The 26,329-nt window shown below is 40.0% G+C and overlaps 1 protein-coding gene across 1 annotated transcript in view; it reads left to right on the top strand.

Moving 5' to 3' along the window:
* Positions 1–421: 421 nt before the first annotated feature.
* The window catches only part of LOC126047279 (mucin-5B), a 44,231-nt gene continuing 18,323 nt past the window's right edge, over positions 422–26,329 (top strand). Inside the window, exons 1-22 of the mRNA XM_049820718.1 lie at positions 422–503; positions 2,176–2,431; positions 3,933–4,047; positions 5,402–5,489; positions 7,457–7,590; positions 8,001–8,226; positions 8,995–9,120; positions 9,831–9,948; positions 11,215–11,353; positions 11,953–12,054; positions 13,103–13,172; positions 13,415–13,552; positions 14,239–14,403; positions 15,249–15,343; positions 16,862–16,988; positions 20,063–20,315; positions 21,295–21,347; positions 21,735–21,835; positions 22,133–22,284; positions 24,115–24,253; positions 24,970–25,080; positions 25,841–26,020. Coding sequence (XP_049676675.1) covers positions 422–503; positions 2,176–2,431; positions 3,933–4,047; positions 5,402–5,489; positions 7,457–7,590; positions 8,001–8,226; positions 8,995–9,120; positions 9,831–9,948; positions 11,215–11,353; positions 11,953–12,054; positions 13,103–13,172; positions 13,415–13,552; positions 14,239–14,403; positions 15,249–15,343; positions 16,862–16,988; positions 20,063–20,315; positions 21,295–21,347; positions 21,735–21,835; positions 22,133–22,284; positions 24,115–24,253; positions 24,970–25,080; positions 25,841–26,020 — 2,970 coding nt within the window. The remainder of the gene's footprint in view (positions 504–2,175; positions 2,432–3,932; positions 4,048–5,401; positions 5,490–7,456; positions 7,591–8,000; positions 8,227–8,994; positions 9,121–9,830; positions 9,949–11,214; positions 11,354–11,952; positions 12,055–13,102; positions 13,173–13,414; positions 13,553–14,238; positions 14,404–15,248; positions 15,344–16,861; positions 16,989–20,062; positions 20,316–21,294; positions 21,348–21,734; positions 21,836–22,132; positions 22,285–24,114; positions 24,254–24,969; positions 25,081–25,840; positions 26,021–26,329) is intronic.

A 26,329-nucleotide genomic window follows, 5' to 3' on the forward strand; every position in this document is an offset into this window, starting at 1 on the left:
TAGCAGAGGCAACGAACAGTTTTTCTCTACCTGGGGGACTGTGCTGATGTGCAAGCAAGAGAAAAGTTCTGAAAGAGGGCAATGATTGCTTGTTACTAATCAGATGTTACAAAAAGAAAAACTATCGTTGCCAAAGAAAAAGCAACACTGTAGGGGTGGGGGGGTGGAGGACCTATAGGACAGCTCTCTGTCTCTACATAAAGCAAGAGACAATTGGATACCTGTCTTGTCTGAAAGACAGGAGGTTGCTGGCTGCTAAACATGAACCACTGAAAGAAAATTGAATGAAGCTCCACCTTTCAGCGACCCTGCCATCAGTGTTTTGTTCTCATGCCAAATTCCTGGGCTATAAAAATCTGCCTATAAGCCAAGGAAAAAACACTCCTCTGGAAGGATTTTCAAGTTACCGCTTCATGGCAAGATGGAAATAAAAAAGCGGAGGTCATTTTGGATCTTCTGCCTAATTTGGAGTTGTTGCAAGGGCAAAGAACCAGTTCAGATAGGTAAGAAAAAAATCTAATTCTCAGATTATTTGCTCACATGTTGCTCTCCATAGGTGACAAATAGACTTTTCAAATTAAAATGTGTAACATATTCATGTAAGAGCTGTAGGCACACCAGATACTGTTTAGCTGTATATTTTCAACCTTAATGTCAATCATTTAAGTATTTTACATTTTTTTCTTTCACTACTAGGTAGCTTATCAACTGTTTCATGTCCTAAGTGACTAATCTTAAAGAGGAGACTCCTGAATGCAGTTTATATCATAAAAAAATGGTGACACCCTTTTCAACACAGTTCACATATATTCTTTATAGAAGAAGTATGTTACCATAATGCCTGCTAGGCTTGATAGACAAGTATGAAATACCGCATTAGGAGTAATCACATTTTTTGTGGTCTGCTGCACTGTTACCTCCTGGTTTGGTTTTGAATGTCGTACACTTTTCCCAGTTGATTAAAACACAAACAATTAATGTCACAGTTATTGCTGTCTTAGTAATTCCAGCAACTCTACTTCCAAGAATAGCCAAACTTTCTCATTTCCCCTCATTATTATGTAGAAAAGTGCTAAATTAGCCTACTCTACTTTAGAGCTGCAAACACCTGCGGCAGATTACAGTCCCTTTAAAAAGCTGTTTTTGTAAGCACTTCTTGGCACTTGAGTTTGTGTTGCACATTTCTGACATCAAGATCTGAATTTTTCAGTGTTCCCCTCCTGGTTCTTAGGTAGGAATATTTAATAATATTTTAGAGTTCACTAAATACATTAATGACTGCTTTTGATTTGATCTGTGATGGATGTTGATTTTCCTAAACATGCTACATAAACAACACAAAGAAATTTGCCTGTTTTCATTTCCCATTCTTTCAGGTGGGCCTAGAAGAAATGCTAAAAACATTTTGTAGCAAGCATATCGTATTTAATTCAAGGTGATTCCTATTGGCTTTCTGCAGCTCAGTGGTATGAAAACTACTGTCTGAAGTGATGTCTTATATGCGCTTAAAGTATGTATCAATACCTTCAACAGAGGTACAATTCAGAGGCCCAAGACATGAGTTTCGGTTGAGATGAAAGACAAGTAGCTCTGAGCTGACTGCTGAAGCTGGTGGCAGCCTCAATTGCTGAGATCAGCGGCTGCCATTTTGCTGGAGTCATGCTACCTGTGGTATCTCCTGGAAGGGACACAATTCAAGGCTTTGGACCAAAGTCTTGCCTGGGTTAAGAAGCAGGATTTCAAAAGTAGAAATGAGATTTAGGTAGCCAAGATGGGATTTCCCTCACTTCACTTTAGATATCTACAGTGTAAATGCTGAGGGGTGCCATCTACATTGGCACCCCTCAGCAACCTTTATAGACAATGGAGAGAATCATGCAGTCTTGGAGCATCTTCTTCCTAGGTAGGTATGTAAGGTAGGGAAGCTGAACCTCTTCTGCTTCTCACTGTTAACTTCAAAGGAGCCTGGGCTCATCTGCTCACAATGGAGGTATCTCTGGCACGGACTTCAAAAGTTCAGTGAGATGAAACTGCTTCCCACAAGCTAGTATCCTCCAGGGTTAACATTTTTGCCTGTGAAAATCTCTCCTTTTAATGTTTTCAACAACAACAAAAAACCAAAGTACCTCATGTGGGGTGAATATCTAAGCTCCCCTCCTATGATTCCTTCTTTAGTCCAGGTCTCTACTGTCAGTAGGAGTGAATGTGCCACCTGGGGCAATTTCCACTTTCATACATTTGACCACGTTAAGTTCACCTTTCCTGGAACCTGTACATATGTCTTCGCTTCACACTGCAATGACAGCTACCAGGACTTTAACATCCAAATCAGGCGCAGTGACAAGAATAGCTTCCTGATCTACTTCACTGTCACCATTGATGGAGTTATCTTGGAGGTGAAGGAGACAGGCATCACAGTGAACGGGAACAAGTGAGTAAAGACCATACCGTTGTTTTCTTATGCAGCAGTTTTATTGGTATGTATTAGCAACAGGTAGCCTGTCTAGAAAGTGGTCCTACTCTGAAGAGGTGCAAATGACTGTGTATGATATGTTCATAGCACTCTGAACTCGGTATTGTGAAGGGTCCACCCCATAGTGGTGGAGGAGGAAAGATGCATATAAACTACATCTCCCAGGGATCAACACCAACATGTTAAGCAAAAAGCTATGTGTATGTTATAAAAACAGAAGGTGTAGATTTCCTTAACATTGCTTTGATTTGGGAGGGAGAAGTGGAAGGAAGGAGTTAAAATCAACACTTTATTTACAGAAGGTTTTAATTTTGTAGAAACTTTGAAATTTTTTCCTCAAAACATTGTTTCTGTGGTACTAACCCTACTGTTGTATGTTGCTGTTCAGGACCAGATGGTCCTTTTAGAAAAAGTTTTCTGTTGCCAGATGATAGATTAGTCTAGAAAATAGCACTGCTTTGCAGATCACAGCTTGCCTTGGGATCTACTTACACAAAAGACATAAGTTTCAGAAGTCAAAATACACACCTTTAATTCCAATCTGAAATGAACAAGAAAGCAAAATGCAAACAGAAGGGTAAAAATACTCCATAAGTAAGAAGTCATATGCAACAGTAGCTGAAAGTTGGGCACAATAACATTGTGATGTGATCATACCTGCCCTTAAAAAGGGCAGCCCTCATGAGAAGTGCAATGACCTGCTTCCACCATATAGACATGAAGGGCCAAGGCAAGCTTTGACTCTGGGAAAAACCCTCACAATCTTGCTGGAGAGAAAATTGCAAGCATATAGTCTGTATTCTCTTGACAGCCTTCTAGAAATACCCAAATGTAGAATAGCATCACTCAGTTGTAATTATAGTAGCAAAGCCCAGATGTATCTTCTAAATCAAAAGGGCAAGAAATCTCCTATCCTTTAGCCATTTTCTGATTTTCTAAGTTTTTCAGGGAAAATGAATGGTAATTGTCTTGGTGAGATGAAAAAGTAATGTAGGTCTGAGTCATGTCAGTACACGAGTAACAGAACAGAGATTTTTTCACACCTCTGTGAATCCCAAATGTCAAAGAAAGCCTGGAGGGATGATGAGAACCTACAGTACCCTCATGCGGAGGGCCATTTTCCCAGTATTGTGGTCTTGCTCCTTATAACATTTTGGGCTAGGTCCTCAGGATATGTAAACAAGCAGAGATGCATTGGTATCACTTGAGTGACTAATGTAGTATTGACATACTCATGACCAAAATGCTTTGTGTTATGGGTTAAGGTTGGTAAAAGGTCACAGTGGACAAGGTGATTATACCTAAATTTAATGCATTGTGTGGATGAAGGCTGACCTTGAAAAGAATGTCCCCATGGGTTATTTAGCTCCTTTTGACTCTAGTTTTTCTTCCTATATCTCTGAGAGGATTTCATCACTTTTTTTTCAATGTAATCTGTTTTGTTCCCTCCAATTTCCAGGATCCACATGCCCTTCAGCTTGAAAAGCATCCTGATTGAGGACACCTGTACTTACTTCCAAGTCACTTCCAAGCTGGGCCTGACACTCAAGTGGAACTGGGCTGACACTCTCCTAGTATGAACAGCCAGTTAGTTGTTTTTCTCTTGGTGAACCTCATCAATGGCAAAAAGCAGAGCTGGATGCAGGCACTGTGTTGGTATAAGAGATTGTGAGGGGGAGGTATTGCTGTATCCATAAGCTGATAGGGACATACCAAACTAGGTAATAGTTTCATGGGGTAGGGGCATGGAGTCACAATGCTCAGGGATTCCAAACCAATTGTATGTGACAAAAGGTGCCACTCTTAACCCTGGAGATAGCAACTCTGTAGTTATTTGCTTCCTCCATTGGGCACTGGCAGCAGAACAGCTAGTGTTTCCAGTTCTGACTTGTTAGTTAACCCTCTGTCTCCATGCACATCTTGTGTGGGAAACTAATCTGTGTGGCCAGTTCAGACTTTGGCCTCTCTCATTCCAAAGCCTTGCTATGCAGGAGTTCCCCTCTATACATCCACCCCCAAATATCCTCTTTTGAAACAGTCTATTTACACTTTTGGGTGTGAACACTTACCCTCCACAATCAGCACTGAGATTAAATAAATGAAAGTTGTATGTCATGTTTTGCAGTTCAGAGAGACAGAGGGAGGGTAGAAGGTGAATAGAGAGAAAAAAAATCAGGAAGCAATCAAGTGGTATTCAAATTCTGATTTAATGAAGTATTTACGTTCCCCCTTTCCCTGTACTGAACTATTACAGGCACCACCTGTAGTGTGGACACAATTTTAGGGTGACATACCTGTAGGAAAAGCACTGCTTTTTTTTTTGGTGGACCTGAGTGATGCCAGTACTACCCTCCAAGCATGTAGGAGTGATTAGGTGCAATAGTTTTATCTAGCAAGGCAATAATGTGCTAACCTGGCTCTTCATTGCCCCCAAATATAGGCAGAACAAGTTATGCTGGACAGACTCACCCCTAGAAATGCTATGAAGTTTTCCATTTAGCCTATGCACTAGAAAAAGCCTTAGATATGGCTAAAAGCTGACCAGAAGCTGCTTTTTGCAGCATCCAGGATCAAAGCACTGTTATCCGACCTGCTCAGAGTGGAGCTGTGGTACCTTGCAAGAGGTACCACATGTCTATATACCAGTGTCTCTATACTGGGAGGCACTGGTCCAAGGATTACTCCAGCATTCAGCATGCTTCAGTTAGCTCTTTAGTAGGTGGCAATGACAATTGTTAGAAGATTATCTTCCCATTTAAATTCAACCTGTCTGCAGGTAAGTTTTATGGCAGTTTGTAATGGAAAAGCAGACTGCTGCAAATTGTTAATGAGCATTTCTGCTACTGTGCTTTTCTGTTGTGAACCACTTTGTAACATGTGCTGCTGATGTGGGGAAAAGCCTTTAAACTCTTTCCTTTTGTTTTGTAGCTGGACCTGGAAGAAACATATAAAGAGAAAATATGTGGTCTATGTGGAAACTATGATGGCAGTGAGAAGAATGATTTGGTTTTGGATGGTAGGCCATGAATACACAATACTCCACATAGAACAGAACTGTTAAAATGTGACACCAAACTTGGGATCTGTTTTCTCTAAGCAGGGTTTCAGATTTCCTGACAGACACTCTGAAATACACAAACTTTTCTGTATACAGGAGATGTATCTTAAGAGGTTCTGGGATGATTTGGGTTCCTCTGCTGTCTGCAAACTTGCAAGAGTTTTTGACCCTTTTTGACCCAAATTAATTGCCTGGCTATCATGCAGAAACATTGCCTAGTTTCCCACTGATAGTAGTAAACTTTAAGGAACTTGTAGTCTCAAATGAGGCATGAACACATTTTCTGTCCTTCCATTTTCATTGTTTTACAATTGGGTATCAAGTGTGATCATTTTTGCCTTTGTAATGAAATGAAAGCATCATCACTGAGCCAGAGAGGTTTCACTGAGGATCTCTGCAGAAAACATGGTGCTATCCATGAATACCTTCAGATATTGCACTGAACTGGAAATTGGCCAACAGAGCAAACAGCTGAAGCTACAATTCTGCATCAAGTTGTAAGAGCAGAAAGAAACCTGCATCCTGGGGTATTAGCTGCAGGACTGAAGCCAAAGTTATAACATCATCCCTTCAAGTAATATTTGGGATTCTTAAGTCACCAGAAAAATATTGTCATCTATCTCACTTATTCAGAAAGAATCCTGAGATGCAATTAAAAATACCGCTTGTTGTGACAGATTTGGGGTTCATTTTCATATTTCATATTAAGCTTTTTGGATGCATCTTAGTCATGTTTCTGCCCTTTACAAGCTCAATAGGTAAAAACTAAAGGTGGCTCACATTTTTCTGAAGAAATAGTTTGGTACTGAGAAGCATTGCTCTAAGAAAAACAGGCTCTTCTTTTATGCCTTTGGTTCCACAGATAACAGGCTCCCACACCCAGGGACCAGGTGGCCTCCCATGTCCCTCCTTTCTGCTCTGAACACATCCTTCTCCCTGGGCTGAGCAGGCAGCAGTCTGCCTGCCCAGGCTAAGATCCACTGCACATAAAGGTCCAAAATTTCTTCTCACTTTCAGACTCTTTTCACTTGAGGAAAACAATTATAAGGAAATAAAATGCCATTTTTGCATGGGGTAGCTCTTCTTGAAACTTTATATGCTTTGATGTCAATTGACATCCTTGGCAAATCACATGGCTCAAAGAGCTTGGGGCTTTAGAAGGGCCTTTGTTTCCAGAAAAGTTAGTGGTAAAGCACCTGAAACCAACGTTTTTTGGAAGCCATTCTCTCAGGCCTGCACTTAGGGGACTGAGTCAGTATAGGATCATAGACCTGGTCAGAAATCTGTCTATTAAACCTTTTCTTAAAAAAAAAAAACATTTAAAAAAATCAAAGAAGAGCAATTTATGCATACTTTCCATAAAAATATATATATTTCAAAGAGTCAGAAAGATTTCTCACATCCAGGATCAAGTTTCTGGTAATGCTTTGGAAAAATGCACCCCTCTGGCTAGTGTAATGGTTACATACATGTATTGTGTGCCTGTCTTCCTCCTGCTCCCTCTTCCCATCTTCTCTAGCCTGTAAAAAGTCATAGATTTCCAGATGATTAGAAACATATGCACCTAAGATGGTACTTTAGGTTGTGATAGTAGAAAGCAAACTAAAACAAAACTCTGTAAGATAAAATATACCCATAATGAAGAGAAGTCTTCGGAAGTGATGAGGTGCAATAAGAAAGGTCAAGAGTCTCATGCAATTAAAAATGCACAGGCTGACAGCAAGCCTTTATACAAATGTGCCAGATTCTTGGCTCTATCTCAACAGAAGTTGTATCAGGCTGTCATGTGGATGCTATGGTTAAATTTGGGCATTTGGTGAAGAGCAAACTGCCTTAGAGCCCAAAGATTAAGTGCATCTTTATAGTCCATTAGCTGATCTACAGAATTGCAGGCAGTTACTCAGATGTGTCTGGGGATTTTGCAGGGTATAAAATGCATCCGAGGCAGTTTGGGAACTTCCACAAAGTAGAGGACCCATCAGAAAAGTGTGCTGATGTGAGTCCAGATGACCACACTGGAAGACATCCTAGGAGGAACGATGATAGATGCAGTAAATATGTAAGTATGTGTGGCCAAGAAATATAAACCTTCCTGAACTACAGCCCTGGAGAAACTGTGTTGAAACAAGTGTTAATTACAGAACATGGACTGAACTGAACTTTTCAGGGGTCTACCCATGAATCTGAGCAAAATGTTGATTTTATAGCTGAAAGAATATCCTATTACAGGGTTAAAGAAATAGATAGTGAGAAAATGCACTATTAAGTGACAGTTTCCAATCCAAGAAAAAGAACATCATGACAGAAAGTTAGACTGCATAATATCCTTAGGTCCCTTCCAACCTGAATTACCTTGCGACCCTGGAATTGTGTCATCAAAAATCGGGATGCACATCCATAAAATTGAAAGTTGGTAAAATGTCAAGTATTGCTTTTCTTTTCCTTCTTTTCTTTTTTTTTTTTTTACAGAAAAAAAGATGCAAGAAACTTATGTCCCGTTTTGGAAACTGCCCCAGAGTTGTTGCATTTGATGACTATGTAGAGACCTGCACTGAGGATATGTGCCACTGTGCAGTTAATTCTTCCCACTCTGATTTGGTTTCCAGCTGCATATGCAGCACTTTAAACCAGTACTCTCGAGACTGTGTCCTCAGGAAGGGAGACCCTGGGGAATGGAGAACCGAAGAACTTTGCTGTAAGTAACTACTGCTCTGGAGTTTCTTTCAGGTTAGACATATATGCATGTATTCTGATCCCAGCAGAGCAAAGCTAGGAGCTCTGTTAACTACTGTGAATCAATCTGTGGAAGTACTTTGACAGAAACATTGTTAGTGGAAAAGCTCCTTAAATTAGAACTATATCTCAATATTGTCCCCCCTCTTCCTTTTGGCTAAGTTTTCTCCAGTTCTTTTTTGAATTTTACCATGCACAGTTAACTCAGTGTTTTAAATGCTGACATCTAGTCAGAAGAAGTCACTGGGAAGTCTAATGTGTTTGTCCTTAGCTTATCCTGTGTTTTCATACTCAGTAGTCGCAGCTACTGAGCAGGAAATCACTGTAAATCCAGGGGGAAGGCTACAGGTAGTTCTCCCAAACTGCTGATGTGGATTGGGATAGAAAATTAATGCCAGAATGACTGATGCTTCAGGCAAACATAAACTATTATGACTTCATAAATTATTCCAGTGTCCTTTGCTTGTATGATGACTTCAGCCAACCTTGAGCTAGTAAAATAATGTGAAATAACTCATATTTCCCAGCAGTACTGTTTTCTCCAAAGGTGAAGTAAAAGTGACCATAAAAAGTTCCCTTAGAAGTTAAGCAAACATGACACATCTGAATAGAAAGTTTTGCAAACAAGATATGGGGGAAAGGAGGAAGAAGGAGTTGGGTAGTGATACAGTGATCTGAGAGCTCTTAAAAATACATCATTAACACACCACATTTTCATTTGGTCGTGCAGATCAGGAATGCCCAAACAACATGGAGTACATGGAATGTGGAAACTCCTGTGCTGACACATGCGCTGACCCAGAAAGGAGCAAGATTTGTAAAGCCCCATGTACGGATGGCTGTTTCTGTCCTCCTGGTAAGGCAGTTGACATCTTCCAATGGGTCACACATACTAAGGAACAAAGAGGGAGGTTGTTCCCTTTCAGTTAGTGGCAGGGTTTTTTTTCTTTAACATTTTACACTAAAAGCAATGAATAAACCAGTTCTCTAAAGTTCCTGACACTGGAGGAGGGGAGGGAAAGATTTCTAAGGACTAGACAGAACAAAATGGTACAGGTGTGGAAAGAGGAGAGGTGTTCTTTAGAGAGTAAGAATGCAGGTGAAGATGTCTGCTGAGGTGCCTCCCTGTTATGAGGCTAGATCTTGCTGTAGCTTAAGTCACGTGTAATATAAATGCATTGTCAGATATGTGCATTTGTTAAGTTTGCACATGAAGTAGAGACTAAGATGAGGGTCTGATTTCTGTTAGATTCACTATTAGGAAAGGATAGAAACTAGCTCACATCCTCGCAATCCGGCACTTGATAATTGGGCTCACAGTGACAAAATCCAGTAGCATGCAGAAATATTCTTTGGGTTTTGCATTGCTTTCATTTGAGCTCTAGTAAGAAATGTTTCCCGTCCATTAACACCTGAAAGGGCCTGGTGTGGTGTTTTCCTTAAGACATATCCCATTCATTTACAGAAATGGTGAATGCTCCAGAGTTTTTTCCTTACTCTAATCTTCCTTGATGGTGTTTCCCAGACTCACCAAAGGAATATTAACTAGCCAATGTGTCTGAACAGGAACTATCCTTGACGACCTCGGTGGCAAAAAATGCATCCCCAGAGACAGCTGCCCCTGTATGTTTCAAGGCAAAGTCTACTCATCTGGAGGGATGTACTCCACTCCCTGCCAAAACTGGTACTGTTATGAACTTGATTGCACTAACAAGGCAGAGGCATTTATCTCAGAGTGCTGATGAGTTGCATTCTGTTCTTTTCTCCTTTTTTTTTTTTCCTATTGCTAACATTTGTCTTAAATAATAATGCAAAATCTGGGTCTGAATTTCAACAGTACAGGAAAACTTAGATGTAGTCCTCAACCTCACATAGTTACCACCCTCACTTGGAACTGCCAGCAAAAACTGAGCTCAATATTTAAGAATGCAGGAAAATGAGTCTCTTCACTGGTTAGTTCAGAGGCATTGGCCACTAAAGTGAGGCAAGGAGTCATGCCATGTTACTGAGTTACATTTCCAGTCACCTCTAGATCTACAAAAGGCTGTTTCAAGGCCTGGATCTCAAAAGTCCTGATCCTTGACAATGATTTGATTTAGAAAAAACCTATAGCTTGAACCCATCTCTACTCTGCACTAGTGAAAGGTGATAAGACCTCAGGTATATTATTCTCAAAACAGTTTTATTTCTTACTCTGATATCACCTAGTGAATGAACAGACATATGTGTTATTTGAGCTCCTGTGACACAGCATCATTTCTTGACCATAGGCCTAACCTCTACTATAGGGAGGAACGAAATGTGCTGTCAAGCGTGGTGGGGTAGGTCAGATGTTCTGAAAACCCCTTTGGATGGAATATTTTCTGCATTTTGAGGAAATACTCCTCAAACCTGCAATTCTGAGCAACTGAACTTGATGGGCTCTGGGTGGTTCCCATCTAGCCACATTCTCACTCAGTCCTCACAAAGCCTGAGCTGATGTGGCCAGGCTGTTCCCCTCTTATGTGCACAGCTCTAAGAATTGTAACTGCTCATTATCTCACGTCCTCCACAATTAGTTGCTGAAATGTTGCATCAGCAACTTGCTGAACAGTTGCATCAGTAGCACAAAATGTTGCAAGATCCTGCTTGAAGAGGTTCTTTCTTTAAAAAGTCAAGTAAACAATTTAGGCCCTGAAAAACATTTCTTGCTTGACCAACTCAGTGTGTCTCTGAAGGAGCTAGTTTGAAGCCCAATGCAGTTAACTCTCTCATTGAGCGGCATTGAACCTTCACATTGTAAGGGCCTAATATAGAGTCTTCCTCCCACAGGGATTTAACAAGCAGCTGGATAACAAGCTAAAAAGACAAAGAAAGTGTAGTCTGTACAGATTCAGATACAGATGTTATCTCACCATTGCTCCTTTAAAGCTATATTTATTCTAACTACTCCTTTTTGGGTTTTGTACAGTACTTGCAAAGGAGGCCACTGGAGCTGTATCTCTCTGCCCTGTTCTGGCAGTTGCAGTATAGATGGAGGATTCCATATAACAACATTCGATAACAAGAGATTCAATTTTCACGGCAACTGCCATTATGTCTTAGCTAAGGTATGAACAATCTCCCTTTTTACTCCTAAATCTCTTGAGTAGTATGAGGGATTAAGCTGTGCTAGAGCTTTATATGACTTAATTTAATTAAATGGCACCAATCCACCAAAGCACTTCAACACATGATCAGCCTTAAACCCCATAAATTTTCCCATTTGCAATGGTTTGCAAGTCAATTGTGTGATGCTTAGCATCAAAGTTTTGCAGCTTCAAATTAGTTTTACATATATATTTTTAAATGAATTAATTTTCTTAGTCAATGTATTAGTGTTGATTTGAAAGCTGAAGCTTTCTTCACATATGACTGTCAAAAGGAAGTGGATGAGCAAAAACTCCTGCAAAAAGATTGAATTCCACATGACTGTCTGCAAATACACAATTCACACAGGTTGATAGCAAGGAAACAGAGTGCAGAGGAAAGGCAGTGAACATTATTGATTTTGGCAACGAAATAAAGTGGTTTACAGTTAGAGATTAAATGCCCTAGTTCTTTCATTATTCCATTTTAGCCTTTCAGAGACACCTTTTTTCTCTTCTAGCTCACTTCCTGTAACATGCTAACAATATCTGCAAATCCCTTTTTTCCATGTCTTTTTCAGAATACTGATGACACATTTGTGGTGATTGGAGAGATCATCCAGTGTGGGACATCAAAGACAATGACTTGCTTAAAGAATGTATTAGTCACACTAGGAAGAACTGTAAGTAACTTGCTTTAATTAGTGACACATAATATGTCACTTTTATTTAGGTTCAAAGATGGGATTTCTCTAACACTGTGGACTCATTTTGGTCTGTTGCAGTCCTGAGACTGTAAGATTAATACCAGCAGATGATGCAGTGTGTGTGTTTATTGGTTTTGTTCTATGAGAGTGATTTCCTTTCCAGTTCTTTTGGATTCTGGCTTTTCCATTTTCTGTAGAGGGAGACAGCTAAAACTTATCCTTGTCAGTTTTCCCTCTCTTTTTCATGACTTCAAACTTTTTCACTTGTTTCTTTTTGAAAGATTGAGACACCTACAAGGAAAGTTCCCCTTCTTTTTACAATTGTTCTGAGTTCTGAGGTTTTTCCTAATGAAACGAGTGAAGTAGCAGAATTTTCTAAATGAAGGCCAGAGGCTTCTCCTGCTGAAGATTATGCCATAATTCAAACTGAATTCAGTGGAAGCTGAATTAGGGCTGGTATTTATGGACTCCTGAAGTTATACAGATTCATTCTGTCCACCTGGTATTTAACTGGTGCAGTCCTAAACTTTTTAGGAGAACCAACACCGTAACCTCCTTCTATAGTCAATAAAGGAAGATGGGGATCTCCAAAGGACAAGTCAGCCCACCTAAGGTATAAGGTGTTCTTCTGGAGGGGCCTGTCTCACTCCATTGACTACTGAGGGAGTTTGAGTCAAATAGCTCTCGTTTTAGGTATGTTACATTTCCAATGAGATGGATCCAAACCTACACGTAACATCTCACATGCAGTTCTCAAAAAGATAACTAACCTCTTAAGTATGTGAGAGCACTCAATCAAAGCTGTTGCTTACAGAGAGGGTTTTTCATTTTTTGTTATGGCCTAGAGGTTTGCTCTATGTTACTCTATGGCCTCAAGACACTGAGTTACACTGACCGCAGAGGGGATGATGTTTTGAAGATGCTACTTCTTAGTGCTTAATGAAGCTTGTCAGGTTGCTGTTGTCTGTCTCATGTCATATGCATTCACTACTGTGGGCTTTTTCTTTTTCCTTTTTCCCTGCAGACTATAAAAATATGTTCCTGTGGAAATATCTACATGAACAATTTCATTGTGAAGCTGCCAATAAGCAAAGGTAAATGTCCTTCTTCACATCTTCCCCAGACTAGCCTACTTCTATTTACAGAGGGATTCCTGCTCTTTCTCTGAAAATAACATAATCCTGCTCATTGTTAGGTCATCTGACTTAGGTGGAAACTAGGTCTGGTACTCCCTGGGAATTCCTGTGTTACACTGGATGCACTGGTAAATGGAAGTTCCTGTTTACTCAGCTTCATAAAGATTTGCAGGTGCATGCACCTTTTTTTTTTTCTTTAGATGGCATCACCATCTTCAGACCCTCTACATTTTTCATCAAAATCTTGAGCTCAACTGGAGTACAGATTCAAGTGCAAATGAAACCTGTAATGCAGCTCTCCATAACAGTTGATCATTCTTATCAGAATCGCACATCTGGTAGGACATATCATGCTTTTTCAGTTTGCTCTTAAACTGAGTTACAGCTGCTTGTCTATCACTTTAGGTGAGCAAATTATTTGAGTTTATATTGACTTTGGTATGTTAGAAGCCCTGGTTAAATCTGTAGCCTTCCTGAAACAAAGCATTAGCTGAACCCTTCAATTTGCTGGAAAATTAGAAAATCTCTGTGATGTTTCGTGTGTGCAGGTCTTTTAGACTTTATCTGTAAAAGCAGGCCTTCATCAGAGACTTGTGAGATGCAGACTATGTTCTTGGTTTTGCCACCAGCCTCCTGTTGCATCATTTAAGCTTTTTGTATTCCTGTTTCCTATCTGTGTAATGGGTTTACATCCTGTCCCTCTGACCCATTTTGTTTTGTTTTTGTGATTTCCTTTCCTTATAAACCTTCAGGGAAGGCACTACTCTGTCGGCCAGTGTTTAATGAAGCACATTTAAGCAGCTTCCAATCTCAGTGCTATCACTAAGTGCTACTGTAATGCAGAAAAATAATAATTACACTCTAAAGACAGGGTCCTGTCTGATTTGTGGGAACATCAGGAAGTCTCTGAAGGAAAATGGGCTTCTGTCAGGAAAGGTCCATTATAGAGCTAAGAGTGTTCATCTAGAAGTAGTGATTTCTTCTTTTCTTTTGCCTCCACGCCCTCCCCCCCCCCCCGCCCAAGGTCTTTGTGGCAATTTCAATAACATCCAGACTGATGACTTCAGAACAGTCACTGGAGCTGTGGAAGATTCAGCTTCTGCTTTTGGTAACTCATGGAAAACTAGAGCCAGCTGTTTTGATGTTGAGGACAGCTTTGAAGATCCTTGTTCAAACAGCATGGATAAAGGTAGCAGGCTTTCCATGCCTGGTTTATCAGTGCTAAATAATTTTCACATGATGAATAACCAAAAAAGATTTAGAAATCTCATAAACATCAAAAGCCACTGCATTTGAAGCTATTACTAGAGAGAACACACTGGGTTTTGCAGATCTTTAAGGTGACAGCTTTGCTTTTTAAATAAAAACACTGCACTGCTAGAGAAAGCCAACACCTTTGTCACTGATGACTTGAAAAGCACACACAGCATCAATGAGAACAATTTTAGGTTTAAGGCAGAACATAGTTGGTTGTCAATATTTGGGCAAGATCTTAATCCAATCTACAGCTGTGCTGAAGTCAAAAGGAGTAAGTTATCAACAGTACTGACTTCTTCAGCAAGCATTGTACTGTACTAGATGCCCTGTCTGGTTTCTCACTTTGACTAGATTTAGTTATATATAGGATTCAGACTGTACTCTCCTAGATATTGCCACATGTAATTAAAGCTGCAGCTCATAGCCACAGCTCACTGATTATTACATGCTTGATATTATTGCTTGACTATGAGAAATTATCTGACTGTAAAGAATTAGGAAAGTTTGATGGAAAATGGGGAGTTTTTGCAGATGTTCTGCAAATCCAGACCCTGAAATAATGTTAGTACTTGGAAGGTGAAACCTTTCTTTTAGGGGGATGGCTGGTCACCTATCCAACTAAACTTATCACCTTGCTATGTTAATGTCCTGTATTTCCTTCTGGCTTCATCTGAACACTTCAAGACATTCGTTTGGTGTGATACCTGATAAGAATATTGATTCATATAGTAATGTGATTCAAGTGACTATGGACAATGATTTTTTTTCCCACTTCAGAAAAATTTGCCCAGCATTGGTGTGCTCTTCTGTCTAACACAAGCAGTGTGTTTGCTGCCTGCCATTCTGTTGTAGAACCTTCTGTGTACATCAAGGTAAGGCACTGGTCTAAATGGGTGGTTTAATCTAGTCCAGAGACTGATCTGCCATGAAGGTAGTCTGGCCTACGGGAGTGAAACAGGTTACAGTAATGCCTGTTTGCAAAGAAGTTCACTGATGCTGATGAGAAAAATAACAACATGAGAGTTTAAGCAACATACAATTGGACTTTTTTTGGCTGCAGCCCCGAAAATATTAAGTGACTGCCATCACTGACAGTTCTGTTGCATGATCCAGAAGCAAAATAAGAAAATATGGGTTTGCTGTTCTTGAAAACTGTTCACTCTCTGAAAAGCCAAATCAGTGTTTCTGTGTGGAATTGAACTGAGAGTTTTTTCAGCCCCATGGATTCCCTGTGACTTGGTTTAAAATTCACATCTAGGGGGAGAATATATACTATATTTACAGTGTTTATATCCCATTTTTTACTGTGGAATCATATTAGTCTCCTTATACTTAGAATGCAAGAAGTTGCCCATAAGTACTCTTGGTGTACAGGTCTATAATGCTGTTGAGGAAGTTGGCTGAGCTAGAGAGTTACTGCATTTATGTGAATAGTAAAGAAGTTTCTGCAAAAATGCAGAAAATCAATGTAGGGGGTATGTGTGATACAACTTACTGAGAAAATACCTGAGCCTGAAATTTTGTCTAAAATTTAATGTCTTCAGATACTTTAAAAAATATGGCTCATGTTTTGCCTCTCCCTCAGAAAATATATCTGCTTGAGAATTCAAGTTAACTATAAGTGAAATAGGAATTTGCAATTTTCAATTAAAAAAAGGTAATAACCACTTTCTTATGCATATGTCTGTTACTCCTGCTGATCTCATCAGATTTTTAACCATGATTCATGGAAGCATTTTCCATGACATCAGTAATGGCAGGATAAGTCACCATCTATGCAGTATGACCCTGCTGCCCTTGAGTGACTGGCTGTATCTGGGTTCTTCTGTCCAGCCAACCAATTAAAAGAACTTTAGATTTAAATCCCTTTTATGCTTACCTAACTAGTACTTTAGATGTCATTACATATGATTTCCTATTAAACCATCTTCTGTTGTGCACCTGTCATTTAATTGGGGGTATCTTACCTACACACTAGATAGGTACACAAGTGCCAGTCATCGTTGTGCAATATTTTCAGTTCTGTATATTGTCAGATTACATATTTTGACATGTCCTAGATTGTGCATCCTCATGGGAAGCTGGTATGGATATTTCTTAGGGCTTTAATGAAGTACAGGTGCCCTTATCATTCTTATTATTCATCTATTAATGAGTGTTAGATGCAACATCATTGCAGTTACATGACTGTAATTGATTTCCTATTTCTCAGGTTTGCATAGTATTTCATTAGCATACATTTTTTCTTAAAGATATTACAAATTAAGTTTCATTGGTAATAATACTTTTTCAAAAACATATTGGTTGACTACTTTTTGAATTGCTATATGTTTCCCTGTTTCTTCTGTGAGCTGGGCATAATAATACCCATGTCCTTTTCTGTCCCCTAGAAATGTATGTATGACACCTGTAATGCTGAGAAGAGTGAAGTTGCACTGTGTAGTGTGCTCTCTACTTATTCCAGAGACTGTGCTGCAGCAGGCATGTCCTTGAAGGGCTGGAGGCAGGGCGTCTGTGGTATGCATCCCAAAACACCTTGTGTAGGGATATGGGGGAACAGCTTCAGGAGAGCCCAGTCTGCGGCAGTCTGTATCCTTTGTGCTTAGTCATCAAGATAGTGGGTCTTTGAAAAAGACAATAAGCATGTATTCTATAAAAAAATTCTGCCTGCCAAAATCAGTTCATGTCCATTTCATGCTCTTATGATGCACATTCCTTGTGTAAAATATTGGGTAAATTCAGTACTCAGAGAAGCAAAAGAGTATAAGGTGTATTAATCAAATCACAAGGCATTGCAATTAGGTTAGTTTTGACCACACGGGCCTCCCCATGTATTTTAATTCTGATATCTTTTTTGCAGTTCATCTCAGCCCTCTTGTCTCAGACATTGCCCTTACAAATGGTATCACTCACATTAACTGCATTTTTCCACGTTACAGTAAAGTAGTAACGGTTTTTAATAAATACATATTGGTGATATTTGAGAATGTGGAAGTGTTTAAAGGCATTTTCAGCTCAGGACTATCTAACACATGAACAAAAGTTTCTTGGACATACACATTGTCACTAAATCCTGGGTTCGGAGTCCACATGTGTATATATTTTTCTTTAGCACTGCCACAATTTATTATGAGGTGGTATCAGAGCTGAGAATAAAACTCACAAGTCCCAGCTTCTGAATTTTACTTCAACATTTCCATTTTTCCACTGATGATCAGATAGTTCAAGTAAGATTTGCGTATATCAACATGAAAATTCTTGACTAATAACACATCTGAACAGCAAACATAACAACAATTATTTTGATGCAGCTTTGATGCAGCTATGTCTATTTAATTGCCTGACTTAGAGGTTAGCTGGGATATTTAATAGAAACAAACGATGTAACCAATATGGTGCTTTGCTGAGGACATATAAGATTGCAGTAAGAACAATTTAACAAACCTGTGCTGAAAAAAAATCAAAGGGAATACAGTGTAGTCCACAGCAAATTATCCTAGATTCATGCAGATTTATGTACTAGACACAGTCTCTGTTTATTGAAAGCTTTGTTATTGACATAGAATTGCTGACATTTTTTTATGCCGAAGCGAGACTTGTTTGCAGCATAGGTTAGACTGAAATCTGTGGACAGTAGGCAATATTGACTCAGTGCACTAACCTTGGGAAAAAAATGCTAATGGCTTAATCAACACAATCATTTTAGGCCTTATTTAAGAAGAAATAATCTTTTGGGAACATACCCGTGATAAGATTGAAGGTTGCGCTATTCATGAGTGAAAAAATAAATGGGCCAGAACAATCATTCTTAGTGGTCTGTCCCATTGCGGGAGTTGGAAAGGCCCTTTCAGCTCCTGCAGCTGTGTCCAGCTGTGCCAGGCTGCAGGCAGCATCTAGGTTATATCCTAAAGGGATGTCTACATAACAGTCAGTAGAGCATATGAAGTAAGTAAATCCTACTAGCTAACTGTTGGCAGTGCATGTACGTGACACAATCTTTAGTGGAAGCATGAACCATTACTTGGGTTACTGGTTACCCAGAAGACCGTTGGGCTTAGTAGCCTCTGCTAAGTCATGGTACTGTTCTTCTAGTGCTCCTTGTGCAAGCTAGCTTGAAGCTATCTTTGGTATGCTCATGTTATCTGCACTCATGCCACCAGTCGTGAGGTATGTAATCTAAGATTACAAATCTGTGACCATGAGTACTATAATCAAATAACCTTTTTTCTTACCTGATCTCGCTTTGCCAAAATTGATCTTTTTCCTCTATGAAAAATTCAAGGGAGAAAGTAAACACATTATTTTATTGCATTAATAGCTAACAATCGAGACACTCATTCAGGTAAATCTGATGTAAACTCATGTTCAACATCTTTTTTATTATCTTTCTTATTTGGCCTATTTTGATTTATGAATAACACTTGCTGCATCTTCATAGTATGCCTATAACATAGGAGAATATGGTCTGCTCAATTTATACACGGGATATCATGTCTGCTCCAGCTAAGACCAGGAAACCAACTGGTTTTTGTTGGTGGAGGTGGTGGTTTTGAATGTGTACACAAACCTAGCACACTAGCTAATCTAAGAAAGTGTACTGTGGTCATGGGCTGGAAAACCATACAGACCTTTGTTTAAGCATGGAACCTAGTGCTGATATGGTGATAACATTGCTGCAAAGTTGATTAGCACAATTGCCCATGAACAGCTCCCCTGTAACTTCTAGTACATCTGTGTCTATCTGAAAAAACAGCTGTGGGGTTAAATCTGTGGATGTGAGTTAGAAAGAGGTCCAAGATGACTAGATCCCCAGTTCTCATTGAATTTCAGAGGAATCTGGATGCCAGGCTTTCTTGAAAACCACAACCTTAATGCAGGTGTTATTTCCTGAGAAAATTTGATGTCTTCCCTATGGATCACTACTGCAGATTTTATGGCAGAGTTTTGAAGGTGTTGTTTCTTGGCAGGCTGTGAAAATTAACCAGCATTTCACTGCCTTACAGGGTCAGTTGAGCTCTTTCTTTAGATTTTGGTATTTAACTTTTGGTCCACCCAGAGATCTTAAAACCTGTTGTTTCTCATTTCCCCAGAGGATGACAACAAGAGTTTTCCTCAAGACATGTATAAGAATTCAAACACGCTTTCTTTGGTAGCATCAGATGATTAGCAGATTTCCTTGGTACTGTCCACTTAATGTCAAAATTTACCCCTTACAAAATATACTAATTTCTTAAATTATTTCCAGCCAAAGAAATCATTAGTAAAGGACAGAAAAATAATTTTTAATGACCACGACAAGTCAGAAATTATTGGTTTCAGTTCTTGGAATAAGATAGAAATGTAAATTGTACAAAGTACAAAATTATACCTATTCCCTTATTCAGTCAAGATATACCCTGCTGAGTATTTCAGTATTTAGTGTCACATAGTTTAGGCTATGTGAGCAGAATTCCCCCAGGCCACTGGGGGACAAGGTCTTCTAGTTTGAAAAAAGCACATTTATGGCTACCAACACGCAGAAAACTGCATCAACAGCATGAATGATGATTGCACAGAGAAGGCCATACATCCATTTTATTTCTCTTGCAAAGATCCCTCTGAGGAGTGTCCTGAGACTATGGTTTATAACTATAGCGTGAAGTACTGTAACCAGTCTTGCCGCTCGCTGGATGAACCTGATCCGCTGTGTAAAGTTCAGATTGCTCCTATGGAGGGCTGTGGTTGCCCTGAAGGGACCTACCTCAATGACGAGGAGGAATGTGTAACTCCAGATGACTGTCCCTGCTACTACAAAGGCAAGATTGTTCAGCCTGGCAACTCCTTCCAAGAGGACAAACTGATGTGGTAAGATGCTCTGATGATGCAAAGGCTGCATACCTAGGGGATGTCAGGGCTCATTAGAATAATGACAAATTTCTCCTAGATTGTACCAAAGCAAATATTCCCCTGGCAGGAAATGCAGCCACAGCAAAGGTTAAGATCCTGTATTCCTGATAGCAAACAAGAACCTGAAAAGATGTTAAGCAGAGTAAAGTTTGCAATCTGTTTCTCTGCAAAGTTCATTGTTGTGTAAAAAATACCCATATACAGTGGGAGCAAGTTTTCTAAAAGACAGGGGCCTTAGGGGAGTTTCTGGCTTTGAAATGAAAAAGCAAAGCAAAACCCACCCTCCAACACATGATCCTGCAGACTATTTAAAAAATAAAAATGGTCCAGGAAAAAAACCCTCAAATCTCAGTTTTTAAACTGAGTTTTTTAAAAAGAGAGACAGAGAGAGAAATTTGGGGGTAAATACTAAAAAATAACATAATTAATTTGCATCTGCAGTGAAAAACAATTGTCATTTTCTCATTTTCAAACAGTTCAGGGCAGCAATGCAAACAAATTCCAGGGGAAGGCTGTTTTAGTCAATTTATTTGTGTATTTAGATATCTACATGTTTTCTCTCTCGCTTCCAAATCCCATATTTTTTTCTGAGGATTCTAGACTACGTTGTAAACACAGATTCATTTAGTAATGTAAGAAGTCTCTTATTTAAGAAAGTAGGAGTGTCATCTCACTGAGATACTTAGGAAAAACTTGATTTAGAGAAAACACCCAGTAAACCAGTGGCAGATGAAGGAAGAGTATTTAAGAGCTGGGTGTCTTAATCTTCCTTCTGGGGATGGTAATTCATGTCTGTGAACCTTGTAACTGTACCAAATATTCATTTTGATAGGAATTTGTTATTTGTGTGACTCGTGAAGCTTTGCAGTGCCTTTCTCTCTAGTGAGAGAGAAATGTGCAAAGAACTGATATGTTTCATTTTATGGAATCTCTTTAGCAAATGCATTCAAGGAAGATTAGACTGCATTGGAGAAACTGTCCTGGTAAAAGGTGAGATTTTGTTAAATAACAGCATTATGGTGTCAGCTAGTATTTATAAGGTTTTTCTGTGTTATCTCTCACTTCCTGTAACACTTTAGTATTCTGCACATTTTTGCCTTCTCCCTGAAATGGGCTGGTTATTGATAATAGTTGTCATTGTAAAAATGTCACCAGACTTGCTGAATTCTTTAAAAGATGAAGAAATTTCCTAAAGCATAGAAGTTATCTGCCTCCTTCTCCCCACACTGTTGGTGGGCAGAAGCAAAAGCTAATAGAACTGTAAATGAGAGACACATGCTGCCCTCTGAAATGTTCCACCCTGTTTTACAATTGCTGGTGGCATCCTTATTGTTTTCACTAAATTACCTTCCTATAAATGTTTTCTTCCTCCTATAGATTGCCCAGCTCCTATGTATTACTTCAACTGCAGCTCTGCAGGTCCTGGTGCAATTGGATCAGAGTGTCAGAAAAGTTGTAAGACACAGGATATGCACTGTGTAAGGACTTCACTTCCTAGCAAGAGCATGGGACAACATGATTAAGCATGTATGATTGTCCTTAACAAATGCTGACGGTAACATGTTACGCTATTCACGGACCAACTACTTTACTGATAACACAGCAGCTATAGCTACCCATGTAGCTGTGTTACTTGTAGTGTGATTGTCACTAACAGTTATAGGATTTTTTAAAAAAAATCCAAAAGTTTGGCATCCAGAGCTAGCACTGCTGCTGGTTCCCTGTACTTTCTGGGCATTAACGAGTTGCCTTGTGTTGTATCTTTATATACGCAGTATGTCACAGAATGCGTTTCTGGCTGCATGTGTCCTGATGGGCTGGTATTGGATGGCAGTGGAGGATGTATTCCCAAAGATCAATGCCCATGTGTCCATGGAGGACACTTTTATAAACCTGGGGAAACCATCAAAGTGGACTGCAACACATGGTATGTTATTCGAGAGAGCCTTGTTTTATAACAAAGGCTGTTAAAATTGTCAGTGCATAGTAGGCCCGTGGGCCAGGATGTATTTTGAAGCCTTCCTCTTCATCATTAGAGCCATCAGGCTTCTAGTAAAAATACAAGGGGAAACATTTCCTCTCTGCAACATGCTGCATGAGCCTGCACTTGGGGAGAACTAGTACCAAGACCTTCAGTCAAACGATTTCCATCCTTTTCTGCAAAGTGCTTCCACACCAGCTTTAAAGTACTAGCCTCATCCAGGTTGGTCTGTGGCTGGACATTCTACAAAGGGGAATTGACTCTGTGTCTGTTGGGCACAGCTGAACCCCAGAAAAGGATTGAATTGCAATGATCTTCCAGTGACTTGCAGTACTTCCAGTTGCATGGTCCTCAAAGAAGATAAATTAATGCTGTAGTTGCTCCAATTGCTGGTATAACTCTGCCATAGACTTCACTGTTATTACTCATCAAGGTGAGTAAAATGCTTTGAATCCTTACCCATTATTTAGTGAGGATGAAATTGTATAGTCCTCCCAAGAGTATGCACAGAAAATAAGAGCCAGAAACACTTTGGTCTGATCATCACTGGTACAAGCAATCAAGTTTAACATGTGAAGCCAAACCCTGATAAGCAGTTGTTGATATCACAGAGGCCATTAAGAGGTTTTATTGCAGTGAGGGCTTTGTTTTCTTATGAGAACAGGACACATGGGGGAGGAAATTGTAGTCTTTGTGTCAAGTGTATAACAACTAAAATTTTCTGTCTGTGGTTACTGAACTGGAGGTGAAGTTTGTAAAGGTGTAGTGGGTTGACCTTGGCTGGAAGCCAGGTGCCCACCAAGCTGCTCTGTCACTCCCCTTCTCATCAAGACAGGGCGGCAGAGAAAATAAGATGGAAAAAACCTCATATGTCAAGATAAAGGCAGTTTAATAAAGCAAAAGCAAAGGCTGCGCACAGAGGCAAAGGAAAACAAAAGAATTATTCTCTGCTTTCCATCAGCAGGCGATGACCAGCCACTTCCCCGGAAGTAGGGCTTCAGTAAGCATAGTGGTTGCTCTGGAAGACAAACATTGTGGTAACAAATGCCCCCACTCCTCCTCCTTTCTCTTAGCTTTTGTTGCTGAGCAGACATGATATAGTATGGAATATCCCTTTGGTCAGTTTGAGTCAGCTGTCCTGGCTGTGTCCCCTCCCAAGATCTTGCCCATCCCCAGCCTACTGGTGAGGGGGGAATGTTGGGAGAGACAGCCTTGATGCTGTGTGAGCACTGCTCAGCAGTAGCCAAAACACTGGCATGTTATCAACATCTTTCTAGCTACCAGTACAGAGCACAGCACTATGAGAGCTACTGTTGGGAAAATTAACTCCATCTCAGCCCAATACACAAGGGAAGACAGGGATAATAATTGGTTCACACCACTGTAGTCAGGAACAGAACTGACCACATGGCACCTCACAGATTAATACTCAGAAATGGTTAAATATTCAGTTCTTCACCTTGAATTTACCTCCTAAATCCCCACTGCCTGCTCCCGGGACTTAATGATTTGAAAGGTCTTTGAATGAAAAAAATAAAATAAAAATAGACAAAGTTCAAATACATCTTGGTAGTAAACATGAACTTTCAGATTAGTAGGCCATCTCATGTCATGGTCTAAGAAGAGTTGAGAAGGTAAGTCTGGAAGAGTGAGAGATTATTGCTTTCTTTGAAGTACTGCAAAAGACCAACCTTTTAATTACTCTGGCCCTATTTGGGGTTAAGGAAAGACCACACTTCGTACCAAGTTTGTGACTCTTCGCATTTTGCCTCCCAGCACCTGTAACAGAAGGCAATGGAACTGCACAGACAATCCCTGCAAGGGAACCTGCACTGTGTATGGAAACGGGCATTATATGAGCTTTGATGGGGAGAAGTTTGATTTCCTGGGAGACTGTGACTATATCCTAGCTCAGGTATCAATTTTTTTCACTTTCCTATCCATACGCTTTTCACAGCTTACACTGTAGGGTTCAGTCTGAGTAATTAAAGAGCTATCCCATGCAAAGTAGTCGACACCGATGAGCCGAGCCTACCCCTTCCTCTTGTTCCTAGAGCAGATAGAGTGAGATTTTCCAGTTAAAAGCAAAGCAATTAACCCTCAGAAGTGACACAAGAGGGCACTGTGTGATCCTAAACGACTAACTCCTGGGCTGGGCAGCCCTTTCCTGATGTCATGTCAGCATCTGCAAAGGAAAGGAGTAGGTGTGGTGTTGAAGAGTTTCTCTCAGCCATCCAACACTGACAGTATTTTTGTTGTGACAGAAGCATGTAGAGGTTAATGTGAGAGCCTCAGGTATAATACTTGCATGTAATGAGACAGCACTCAGTGAGACATTTTGTCATCCCCAAATTACAATTGGTTTTGCTAATTTTAAGAAAAAATATTTTTACCTTTTTGGCTGTGCAGGACTGGTGCTATGAAAAGCTCAGTTTTTTCCTTAGCTTTTCCCTTTGAAATTCCTGGTCAAGTATGAACCTGCCACCAGGTCAGCTGCCACCAGATCCTTCTAAAATGTCCAGAGTTTTGGTGAATAAATAATTGACAAAATAGCAGAAGTCAGATCAGAATGGTTTAAGACTGGTCTAGTTGCCTGAAAATATCTAATACAATGTTATCTATTTTTCTAAGGATTTTTGCCCCAATAACATGGATGCTGGCACCTTCCGAATTGTAATTCAGAACAACGCCTGTGGGAAGTCACTCTCCATCTGCTCCCTAAAGATCACACTGATTTTTGAGGTTTGTCTAGAATTGGTTATAACTGAGGAGCTGTAGTCTTGATTTTGTAGCAGTTAGTGTAGTGTCCTCTAATATTCCAACACAGTTGGTGCTAGAGAGTACATATGGAAGTCAAACAGACAGAAAGAAGAGGCAGGCAAGCTGGGAAAGTTTTAGGTATTTGGTATTAACAGGGCTGGACACTTCTGCAGGTGAGGGGATAAGTGCAGGGAGTCAACAGTACTCTATGTATGTGCATGTGTGTGTGTATTTGCATCTGTGACTTTAGTGGTATAGGAGTGATGGTAAAGTTTTTAGAGAAGCATGTTTCTGTACCATGGTTTGAGCACAGGGCAGATGTAACTACAGAGGGAAGAGCTTCTTCCCTCCAGCTTAGGCTTAGCATTTCCCCAAAGTGCACACGAAAGAGATTTCTCCCATAGTGGGGGGTGAGGGGATAGTAAAACAAAGCAGCATGGCAAGGGGTGTTCTAGCATACCCAATTGCCCATGCACTCAGGAGCTGCTGTGCCAGCAGAACAGATTTCATCTAGAATGAGGACAATTTCTGTGGCTGTGAGGTAAGACTTGTCATGCAAGGGTAGACGTTTCCCGTTGAACTCAGTGGGTCTTGCCCGTGGCTCACATGTCTGGCGGTAGACCAAGATATAGTGTAAAGACTACACAAAAAGTAAGATGAAGGACAAGAGGCAGAATACCAGTGCTGTTACACTAAGTTTTCTATTCAATTTCCTTTCATGCAATGTATCTGTTCCTTGTAGAGCAGTGAAATCAGGCTCTTGGAAGGAAGAATTCAGGAGATAGCCACTGATCCAGGAGCTGAGAAGAATTACAAAGTGGATCTCAGAGGAGGTTATATTGTGATTGAAACAAATCAAGGGATGAACTTCATGTGGGACCAGAAGACTACTGTTGTTGTTCACGTGGCACCATCTTTCCAGGTATGTATTGGATGGACTGAGAGTTATGATTTCAACCTCAAAGTTATGCATCCAGAACTGGAGCCCCAACTTGAAAAGCAGGGCTTGGAAAAGTATTTGATGCAGTGGACAAGAAGAAGCAAGCAGGCCATGTCTTGTGTTTTATTTCATTGTTCAGTCAGTATGAAACACTCCAGAATATTTGGAGCTAGAAGTAAAGCCAGACACTTTGCAGTATTGGCAGGCTAACAGAGTGATCTTGTCACTTGGAGTCCAGCTTTTTCTAAGCCATATTTTGATGACTGTTTAGAAATTTGCAGCTATTTTGCC

The sequence above is a fragment of the Accipiter gentilis genome, chromosome 17 (assembly GCF_929443795.1).
Source record: "Accipiter gentilis chromosome 17, bAccGen1.1, whole genome shotgun sequence".
Lineage (NCBI taxonomy): Eukaryota > Metazoa > Chordata > Aves > Accipitriformes > Accipitridae > Astur > Astur gentilis.